Genomic DNA, 12157 nt, shown 5'->3' on the forward strand with positions numbered 1-12157 from the left:
ATAACAGATATATTTCACAATAATCGTTAAGTTAGAAGTTCATTTCATTCAAGTCATGTGCCTGTATCTTAAAAATCCTTCATCAGTATTGCTTCACTTAAACAAATCACTATAGCAACCACAGGCTCATAACTATTCAGAAATATTCATATATTTATGTAGACGCTATCAGTAGCCAAGTATCTTAAACTTGAAAACGTTAGCTTACTTTTGATATCACATCTTATTCACAAATTGACATTGAGGAAGAGGACTTTCCACATACAGACAAGCTGAGAAGCTTTCAAGGAGCAAATTTGCCAGAATAGCAATCGTACCATTGAGTATTCAACTGAGAGCATGACCCTTTCCCCGTGAGCAAGTGGTAAAGCTTATGAAAGCTTATGAAAAGTTGACAATTAATCTGAGTAAATGTATTTGCTACGCATTGAAGAGAAGTAGACTGTGTCAACTGTGGCTTAATTCATCCTAATGTAAACCAATTCCCATCCACTTTTCAAGGTTTTCAGTAACTGTGTGCTTTGGTTGGTTAGCCAGCAATTCTAATGTTCAGTATTTTGTGTATTACATGTGTAAACTCCATGTGTCAAGGTGTAAATAGGCAAATAGCATGGGAGTTTGTATGAGTGACTGGTTTCACGGTTGGTCAGTTATTACGCCTTTATATGTTGCAATTCATGTACTTGTTTATATTCCGTCCGAAACACCAATATGTGCATTTATTTTGTATCTTGAGATACTACTTTAATTTCATGTGGTTGCAGCGCTTATTGTTATGGTGCCAGTTTCATTTAATCTTCACACAGAGTTGAATCTCTTTATATGCTTGAAAAAAAAATGGTAGAAGGGCTTGTGTCTCCTTTAATTAACGTAAAATTCTGAAATTCTTTGCCTTGCCTGAAATGTTGTTTGCAAGATTGTGATGAGGTGGTTCGCCTGAGTTTACAGAGATTGGAAACATGATGCTAGTATGATTGAATATCACTGGACACAAGTTGTGATCAGGGACCCACTTCCCTGTGGTGATGCACTCTACCTCTAAAAGAAGCGAGATCTCTTCCCACCTCCCTGATTCAAATGGATGGTCGCTTGTTTGAATTAAGGTCAAACAGCTGTATATCATCAGGGAATCCCCCTCTCCTACTTATTAATGTGGGGGAAAATCTTGACCACCCCCCCCCCCCCCCCATCACCACATATGACACACTAACTTGGGTGTATTCCACATTGATTAGTGTGTTACATGGGGGACAGGGGGAATTTCTTCAATATCTGCCAAGTTTTGCGTCACAATCGAGACATACACGGTTGGAAGGAGCGTCATGGGCAGAATGTACTGTAATATGAGGCATCTCTGCATGCATTTTAATTTTGTGAATTTTGTGAGAGGCAAGATTTGCGAGATTCAGTATTCAGGAGGTACTCCTGATATGCTTGGGAAGAAATGTGCAACCAGTCTTTGGTCAACAGTGCCTTTTGGAGGTCAGTAGAATGCTGACATAATATGCTAATTACTGTACTGTCAAAGTGGAAATCTTTGTGCTATTTATTTCTTGAGATTGGTCTCATGAGATGAACCTCCACATTTTTACTTTCGTAGATATTCATCACATTATCGCTTCATAACAGGATAAAAATTAATACAAACATTTTGACGGCAGTATCGCATTAATGAACATGGAAGATTCCATGCCACAGAATATTCACTTTCTCAGGACTTGGCTGCTGACACACCTACTCATGCATGCTTAGCACAGTTCAATCAAGATTTCATGCTTGATCATTGTCACAGCACTGACTCTCTTATCTTCCCATGGTTCTTGAGTCTTCACTTTCACATCTTATGGAAGCTTAGAAAGTAATACAGGTAAAATTCATATCTTGGTATTGCTATTTTAAAATCACACATTAGGTTTGTTTGTTTGTTTGTTTGTTTGTTTTTTTCTTTTGCCTTGGAGTCACTGCCCAACACAACAAATTTCATGAAATCATTCAAATCCAGTGCATGCTATTTATTCATTTCAGAAATAGTGAGGACAGATAAAAAAACTCCTTGTACATGCCGACACGTTTCTGAAAAGAGAAATAACCTACAAAACTGTGCATGCAGGCACCTTCTTGCACTGAAACTTTGTATAAGATGAAGATGAAGCATTTTGTCAGCAAGTGAATATGGAATCGGCTTGCAATTGCCAACAATTAATACATGCCTTATTGGTCAGTTTACTATGGCTTTTTGTGCAGTTATTGTGAGGAATATGATAACAATAAGCTCAGATTTCAAGAATTTGCCCGAAAGGGTAAAATGCATAGATAATGCATATAAGTCTAGTACTGGGAGAATTTCTTCTGCTGCCTCATGCCATGCAAAATTTGCACAAGAAATCAATGATGCAACGTGTGAGAATATTGATTGTATTTGTACGCTTCATTTCAGGAGAATTATGCGGATACTTTGTACAGATTATTTTTACCTGTGTCACATCTCTTGTATATCAATTATATGTGTCTTGTTAGCTGCATATCACACTACTGAATTATATGTTATATTAATTGCATGTTAATTTTCACTGAAAGCAATAAAACTTTTCACTGAATGTCAAAAACTTTGAATAATGGCAGTCATTGTACCAATTTTTCTTTGCTTTAATTTGTCTAATCCTTCACTAAAGCAAGTCTAGAGAGACAACAATTTCCTATCGCTTTAAATGTTGATGCATTGATATGGTACATAACAACCCTCTCCCAAATAATGTGCGTACAAAGATCCGATCTAGATGACAGCAGCTAACTCCTTCATAGCAATGTCATGTGACCATGTATTTAAAGAGCTTACATACACAAACAAACACACACACACAAGTTACACTATTCATTTCTGTACATAAGTTCTGAAACTTCTGGGGCATTCAATTGCTCTCCTTAAGCGCATCATACCAAACCATATCCTCACCAGAGTGCTCAAATACTCTAAAAATGCACCGTTCCATACAAAGCAAAAGGTGGACCACTGCCCAATGTGCAATGTAAATTGGCATGAGAAGAATGCCTGTAACACATATTATAAGATGGGTTCAAGAATGTAGCCAATAGGAAGCACTGAAATGAGTCACGTGTGCTTTGGTTATTCTAGTCCCATTGCACTGCGTGTTAAATCCTATTGCCGATCGTCTGTGCGCGCGGCGGCTCCTTTGAATTGCATGCATACGCGCTGTCAATCCTGTAAACAACTTCTATCGGGCTGCCAAGCCGGCCGGCTGGCCGGCCTTTCTTCCCTTGTGCATAGCATGTGTGGCGTACGTATACTCTTATACGTACACTTTGTACAGTACAGTAGACCAAGCGTTGTGGGACCGGACGCGTACATGGAGTCACTTTGAAGGGCAAATCCAACGATTTAGCAGGTTAATTCTCACGCCGTTTTCAAAGTATGTTGTCTAGTAGGCCTATATGAGGAGTCTATATCAAGTCTTTAAGGTAAAGGGTGCATATTCTATGTAAAATAAGTAAGTTTTCATGCGGGAACTTTAGTGTCCGGAAACCCAACCCCCCATCATACTTTATATGTGCGGGATTTCCGAGTGCGACGTGCGTAAATGTTTGGGACGAACATCTTTGGACGTCTTGACCCACAAAGGTACGTGAAAAACGCTGTTAGTTTTCGAATTTTCGACCCATTTTATAAAACAAATGATGCACAGGATTATTTCGTGGCGTTAGTGGAGGCGTATAGCTCACTCTCGGGTATTTACAATGTAGTGCAACATGCACTCGGCTTCGCCTCGTGCATGCTTCACAATTGTAAATACCCTCGAGTGCACTATACGCCTTCACAAACGCACTCTATCCTGTGCATCATTTGTATACTATTTTATTATGCAAAGAGTCGATTCTCTTTGTTCAGGACACCTATATGTAGTGTAAGCGTGCCAGGTGCAATAATTCCTCAAGTATGCTTTCTCCATAGTGTGTTTGAATGTTCCCAATCTGGCAAAGTACGGCACAATATGGCATCATTTGGTTTTGGTTCAGTTCACTTTGTAGCATTCAAACACCGTCATATACCACTAATATTTCTTTATTTTGGAAAAAAATACTTTGCTGTATTCTATCACACAGACACATTTGTCAAATCCAGATTCAACACTGACATCAGCTGCTTTAATAGCACTCATATACATGTATTTGTATGATGTTACTTTATTGAGGACATCATATCAAACAAGTACATAATTGAAATCCAATTAGGAAAGTTTTTCTTAAAGTCTGAATGGGGGTACTTGTATTCTGCAAATAAATTGATATTTGGCAAGTGGCATTATTCAACCACCCATCTTGACCATAGATACAAAAAGACATTTTTGTTAAGAAAGAGTTCTGTGCTAATTAAAGAAATGTAGACTGTTCCGTAGCCTTGAATCATCAAAATCCCTATCAAAGACATGTCTGCTCTGTAGCCTTGAATCATCAAAATGCCTATCACAGATATGTAAGCCATCTTGCAACACTTCACTGTTCACTGTGAATGACACATATAGTCCTATTACCACAGACACCAACACAGGATAGTTGAACAGCATTTCTGAAGTCTCTGGCAAAATAGGAATTCTGTCTTGTGAGGTCTTGTTCTAAAAACATACATTCCTGACACACCATTAGTGTAGATTCACTGAACTGTCAAATGGAACAGAAAAAAAGGTGCTGCAACAAAAATTTTCTAATGAGTTTGGGAAACACCAACCCATTCAGTCCCGTAAATTGTAAAGGGTGAGGCAACTTTACGTCAATCATAACTTTCTAGACTTCACAGGGTTTCGTTTGAATTGGGGAAATACTACCACAATTCAAGCAAACACACGGAGGAATTTTGAACTTTGTCTATGAAATACATCATATATCACTCTGTTGCAAAGGACAGAAATTAAAATTGCAATGAAAATAGGAAGCATGGGTGCAAATTCCTGGTCCGTATCCTTTGAAGGATGTAGTGTACTTTCGATATTTTAAAATCACAGACAGATCTTTGTTTCTAAATGTGAGCTGACAGTGGTACCCGTCGAGGCCAGTATTGTCAGAGACTCAAGAGCCTTATTAGTTGATGCAGCAGAACACAGGATTCCTCTGCAATGTCAACTGTAAGGGTCAAAGTTCAGTGAGCCTCAACTCCTTCAGCAATGCCTCCCAGAACACAGCACCTCCACGGATAGCAGCCTGAAGGTCACTTTCACTAACATTTGTCACAGTCATCCAGGATCACCACAAGAAGAAGAAGAAGAAAAAATAAAAACACTATCTTCCTCAATGCGAGTGGAGTATCATCCCCAGAATAAAATGGTACACCCCAGAGACAGCATCTTGTCTGGTGACTCCCACAATCTCACTTGTTAACCCTGACCTCAGTATATAGTTAGTCACAATCGTTCTGCAAAATGTGTCATGTTGTTGGTCAACTCATCGTGACATCACCATCAGTTGTGTCCGTTTTCCCCTTTTTCTTGGCCAGGTACTGCTTGTACTGCACTTTGCAGCTCTTGAACCACTCAATCTTCTTCTTGATCTGTTTGGGCGTGTCTTGGTAGTAGTTTTTCGCATCGCGTGCCATGGCCTAAGAAATGGTGGCAAGGAGAGCCAAAGATGAAAGGGGAAAAGAGAAAAGATGCTTTGAATAAAACTTGCTGTAAAAAGTGATCAGTCAAAACTTCTGCCAAGGTTAAGGTAAATACAAGACACAGAAAATGACTTTTGATTGTAAACATATTTATTAAGCTCCAAATTTTCTTTCACGGTAAAATCAGTGCCAAAGTGTGATGTCATGGTCATTAATCGCCATGGAAACTGGTTCTAAACGACCTCACCTGGCTCCAGTGATAATGCGTGCACCTGGTTCCAACCCAAGCTATACCACAGGACTGTGACATAATCACTTTTGTACTCTCTTTTTGTTTGCAAGCATATCTACTACGTACATTCTGTCTTACACATGGTGTTACTGCAAACCTCTCCACATTTCCTTCACCATGCAAACCTTCAAACACCACATCTACTAAGCTCCAAATTTTCTCTCAATTTCATTCAAAATCAATTTCTTTCACAATTATTTTCTGTTTAGGGTTACAATGGATTCTCATGTACAAGGCATGATAATGTTAAACAGGTGTGGTCCATGACTGTTTTCACCCTCCATTTCCTGTATGAATCCTGTGCATTTGTTACAACAATCAGATATCATCCTGACTGCAATATATCAGCATACTGTCATCTATTACTTCAACCTGCAATACACTAACATTGTAGACTAACGATTATGCAACTGAAAACTAATGCTGATTCACATCAACAGCCTCAAGCTGAAAAAAACAAACAAACACATGATGAGTCTTTTAAGCACAATTAGGTTTATTCTATGAGTTGTCGATATAATACACAATTTGGGATAATTTCTTTGAGAATCTCATACAGAAAAGAGCAAACAAACAAAAGGGGATGGGTTCTTATGAAAGCTAGAGATCACAAACTGCTCCACACCGACTTCTTTAGAAAAGATAATATAGTCTAAATGCCTTCAAAGTCTCCTACAACATGAAGAGGAACAAACAACAAAAGCAATTCAATTAAAAAATTAGTATGCATGCAGCATATTGGACAAGGGACTCACCTTGTAATCTTTTTCATACTTTTCCATCATGTAGATGCAATAATTGGCCATCGGCTCTGATATCCTCTCACGCTTCTTTGTTGGCTGATCAGCGATGGACTGCAATTCTGCACAGTAAACCATACATCATCAGTTTAAGATGGTTAATAGTGAATCAACAAGGAACACTGAGAGAATCAGGAACCCTTTCTATCAACAAAACAGCCATAAAAAAGTAGCAGTCTACTCCATGTTCACGCTCACTGAAGTACACAAACACTAAAACCAAGCAAACATACAAGTACAAGTCTAAGATCTGAATTGAAAGGAAAATAACATATTATGGAATGTAACAGTTTTACCTGATCGAATTTAACAGTTACATTGGTTGCAACCACATAGACATAATTACAGAAGGTGATGTTATCACAAAACAATTGTTTTAATAGACTAAACACATGACATGCTTTTTGCAAAAATCATCTTTGTCATAATTAATAAATTTAAGCACCTGCAACTCCCTCACTCTAAAGTCTTTCCTTAAAGATTGCAACAACAACAATAACACTATCATTCAATATGACACATCTACTCTTTTTTATGTTATTTCAAAATAACACAGACATAATCCACAATACTCGACACTACTGAATCTACACAGTCCCTGCTGCCAACTCTTACCCTACCCAAAAGCTCACATTCTACATGGGTTCAAAATGATCACTGAATCAAAATCCGATTAGAGAGTTTTCCTGATACATTTGATGGGTGAGCTAGAACATTTCTTGGAAAATATAAATAGTCTTTTTTTTTCTGACAATTGCCAAAAAAAAAAAAGGAGGTAAAGAGAAAAACAATCAAAAGGCATTTGAGGGTACTCTTGCAGATATAGTGGACTTGCATAGAAAGCAGAATGACCATGCACCAATTGTACTGTTGTGTCACTGATGAGGATTAATTACATCATAAGATTTGCCATACCTTCAGCTACAAACTGCTTTTCTGCTGGCCCTGGCTTATCACCAACATCCATAGCCTCCGCTAACACTGGTTTCATTCGCTCCTGTAATTGACAGCAATTCCATGGATACAAAAATATGATGACAAATAAGACAGACAAAAGAATTGATGGAGGAAATGATCAAATGAAAGTATCAAAATTTTGCAGAAACATAAACAATGCCATTTACAAGAGTGTGCAAAGACACTCATGACTACAACTAATTCACTTCAGAGAATAAAACTTTGTAATTATGTAAAGACAAAAATGGACCATCAGCTTGCACAAAAGTAGTGATAACTGCTGTCTCTAATTTGCATACAAAATTACAAGATGTAGGTTGGCAGTGTATTTTGTTGCATTTTTTTTTTCTGGGGGGGGGGGGGGGGGGGTGGGGTGTTTGTTTTCTTTGTAGTTCAATTGAGGCACAGGCTTTGGGCTAAAAGTATTGAAGAACTGCTGATCAGGGTGTTCCACCCCATGAAGTGGCAATAAATTCAAATCAAATCAAGTATTGAAACCCTGAAAACATAATGCCTTCTTGACCCTTTGGGGCAGCTGGAAAAGCACACACAAAAGCTTTGGTCTTTCCAGTTGCCATGAATTAACATTAATCCGCTTGAAAGGTTTGTTAGCATGCACTGCTTGCCGATGTGATTGAGTTTGTAGAGCTGATTTACATAATTTGTGACATATCTATGTAGACAACAACATATATCATGCTGCCATTCAATTGGATCCATTTATCATGTTTATGGGTATTAAACATTTCAAATTAGCATTTTTATGTCACAATTTCTCTTTTCAAAATGGGGGGGGGGGGTGGAGGATGCTACATTGTACTCATACATTTGAAAAACTTGGGATTGTACAAACTGGCATGTCAAAAGCTTATTTGATTTGAATGAGCAAAAAATTGTGACTACACACCTGAGCTGTTGGGATGCGTAGAGTCTTGTTGGGATTAGATGACAGGCCCATCGCCAGCATATTAGCATTGACAGATTTCCTCTTATCCCATGCCTCCTTAATAGGTTGACTGCACAGGGGGTAAGGAGGGAGAGAGAGAGAGGGATAAACTAGATAAACATAGGTGTACCTCAGTGCAAGGAGAGCTACAACTCAATCTCTGATGCATAATACATGCCACATATTTTGTAATTCCTTGCCAGTTCAGACTTATACACATCCAGCAATTTCACAAGTCACTGAATTTGCAATTGAGAACGATATTGATGTATTAAGATGGAAGTATTATCCCTCTTGAGGAGCCAAGTAAGCAATTTCCCATCAAAAAGACAATAGACAACATTTGCATATGATATTTGTGTTACAGGATGCAATACTCTGTGAGTTGATTACTTTGGAATATCTGGGTTAAAACAAGATATCATAGTGTACATAAAAGCACAGCAGAATATACTATAAACATCATGTATACAGTACTCAGCTAGCCAGTCATTGTGAGATGGCAAGAGATAAAGTCATAGTACAAGCATGAAGAAGAGAATACACCTCACTACAGAAATGCAGGCCAAAAAGTGTGTCAAGCAGTTTCAGGTTTAGAAGCTCACCTACAATGTGTAAGAGAGTATTTTAGCAGTCAAAGGCAATGTTACAGTGCTAAAAACACTGCCATGATTGCTACCATCCCTATATATTTTGTACATGTCACACAAAAAATTTCAAGAAATGGCAAAGCACATACAATGTACCATGGGTATCAGAATCTCAAATTTTATGTACAATTTAGGTAAGAAATCACACATGTGTTGATGTGGATGCCAGGTGCATATGAAAAATGTAACACCGGTACACGGCAGCCATTGACCTAAGCAGCCATTCAAGCACATAGCTAGCATGTTACATTACAAGTACATGATAAAATCATAATATGGCCAGCGGCAGTGTGACACTGAGCAAATTATTTGGTTTATGACTTGCATGATCCTTTTCATGTTATTTTGGTAGTGCAACTGCAAAAGTCCTGCCAATGTTCAATTCGATACATAGGCCTACATGTTTAGTACATAAAGTCAATTTTGCTGAATGATGATTTCATTGACATTTTTGAGGTCACAGTAGGATGGCAAGCACACTGTGGGGAGGTTGAAACATGTGGAAATATCACTCGGCACACTTTAACCCGTTGAGGACAAGTACCGAGTATACTCGGGCAGGTATCTATGGGAAATATGTGTTGTAACAAAATCAGTCTGTCCTCAATGGGTTAAAGGAAACAAAAGCCTATATAAAAAAAAAAAAATCAATGTGGATTGAGAGAAAGCAGCAACATTAGAATCCTTGACCAAAGTTTCATGAAAATCGAACAATCCATTCAAAAGTTTATGAATTGTTTACATTTCAGTGCAGTCATCGCTGGATTTAAGGAGATCAGCTCTACTAAATCTATACAGTAATTATACTTCATGATGTCATTATGCACAACAACATCAAGAAAATACAAAGAAATTCAATATCTTTTCACCCTACTTTCATTTCTAGCATACTGAGTGACAGAGAACTGGACTTACCGTACCTCTTTCAGAAACATGGGATATAATTATTACCCTTTTATGTTATTAACAGGTTGATGGAATGTGTACTTAATCAAATTTTGTAGAATTCTCCTTATAAAGTTATATTTTCTCTACACTGTTGTCCGCAATAACGACATGAAGTGTACATGTAGTTCCGGTACTGAAAGTCTCATTATCCAGCGATGACGGCACCAAAACTTCAAAAACGCATAACTTTTGAACAAATTGTCTGATTTTCCTGTAAGCATAAACTTTCAGTTTCACACTTTCACTGATGTGTTTTACTAACTGCTTTTACTCAATCTACACTTATATTTGGGCTTTCACCAAATGAGCGCTGAGTGACATTTTGACTCACAAGGTCAATGCCCATAACCAGGCCATAACTGAGCCACAGGCCATATGGTGTGACTGTTGTTGCACCGTCGTGATGTGGCCAATTGGTATTACAGTGCACTCCCGTTATAACAAACACGGTTATTACAAAATTCTGGTTACAACAAAATAAAAATCCAGGTGGCAACATTATCAGCTCTACGACACCAATGTTTTTTATTGTTTATTTGTTCGGTGAGAAAACTGCCGGTTCCGAGGACTTCATTCAACAGCGAGTCCACTGCAGAGAAGACAATTTCATTTTCAATATAAATTAATCACATTATCAGTCCGTGACGTGTGTAAAATTATTTTTGTGGCATTATCGCGAAATAGGTTCCCACTCCATTCACCGCCATTCATTTCATCGACTCATAGTCTATTATAAGACTAGACTCACAAGACTTCTTTCAACCTCCATAGCTGCATAGACTTCGACTTTGTACATAGTGGAGACGCACACGCAGAATGAGAGGGGACCGATATTACGATTTGGCCATTTTTGTCTTGAAATACCAATAAACTGGATGCTGTAGTACACACAGAGCTCTGTACGGTATTTTACAACTGGACGTATGGTCACGTCGACGGGGACTGTCTCTTAGAAAGTTAATACCTTACATGAACAACAGCATATGGGACTACATGAACATGTGACCGGTATTGGTACAATAATGGTAGTTTTTCATTAAAAATACAACATACCACTCTATAGCAGGGAGCTTATTCCTTTTCTTCCAAAGTTTCCGACGATTCGCATTATAGTTGAACTTGCGCCTCTGTCTCGCAGCCTTTGTCTTTGCCATTTTGTAAATACCTTGTGGGTGAAAAGACGCCAACCTCCGCGCAACAGCACAGTGCAGTCGACCGCTAGCGCTCAGTCCAAATGCACATGGAGATGCAATATGTCCAAAGGTGGTAAAATATTGCGTAATTTGTATTTAAAGATAAAATTACTTCCTTCGATCACGACATTTATAAGGGTTGCCCAGGTCAGTTTTGCGATCAGACAGCTTAAGCTAATTCAATTTTACGACAACTGCAGAATATATAATTAGTCCCAAATCTACATTTAAGTACCATATCTTCTTTTTCGTAATGAAAATGGAATACTAGTAGTAGTGTTTTATTGAATTTTCAAGCATTTTTTTTTTCTCCGTCTTGTGTGCGGTGTAGCTGTTTATGAAGCAAGGCTACCCAGACAAGATGTCTATTCAAGAGTATAGGCCTACCTCATGCTGAATTATAACCTGTTGCTTAGAGATAGACAAAAGGGAGGGTTAGAGCCACAGGCTTTGCCGCACTAGCTAATCTCTAAAAGAGGCTTTTTATTTCAAGGAACATTTTACCTTTTATTTTACGAAATCACCCTTGAAGGTGAGGAAAACATCATCTCTTTACAGTTAGATTGACAACGTAATATCAAGTTTATGTGACTGGATGAAGCCCTGGATGAAGCATGATAAATCATAGAAATGAGATATATGCAGGGCCGGTGGAATGGGGGGAGCTTCTCCCACCCCCACTTTTTTTTCTTTTACCCCATTTTGTTACTTTTTTAAAGTTTCCTATACTATGTATAAAATGTTGTATTTTGTAATTGTATGA

At 38.2% G+C, this 12157-nt stretch overlaps 1 protein-coding gene across 1 annotated transcript; it reads right to left on the reverse strand.

Annotated features, from left to right (window-relative positions):
• Nucleotides 1–5446: 5446 nt before the first annotated feature.
• On the reverse strand, nucleotides 5447–11355 carry LOC139708745 (nucleolar protein 16-like). The gene is made up of 5 exons (XM_071620680.1): nucleotides 11255–11355; nucleotides 8565–8673; nucleotides 7616–7697; nucleotides 6656–6762; nucleotides 5447–5605 (listed from the first exon to the last, which is right to left on the reverse strand). Exons 1-5 carry the CDS (start codon nucleotides 11353–11355, stop codon nucleotides 5447–5449), a joined length of 558 nt encoding a protein of 185 aa, XP_071476781.1.
• Between the last annotated feature and the right edge of the window lie 802 nt (nucleotides 11356–12157).

This window comes from Diadema antillarum, unplaced genomic scaffold (genome assembly GCF_040938485.1).
Source record: "Diadema antillarum isolate AM-2024a unplaced genomic scaffold, OU_Dant_1.0 seq00001370_RagTag, whole genome shotgun sequence".
Classification (NCBI taxonomy): Eukaryota; Metazoa; Echinodermata; class Echinoidea; order Diadematoida; family Diadematidae; genus Diadema; species Diadema antillarum.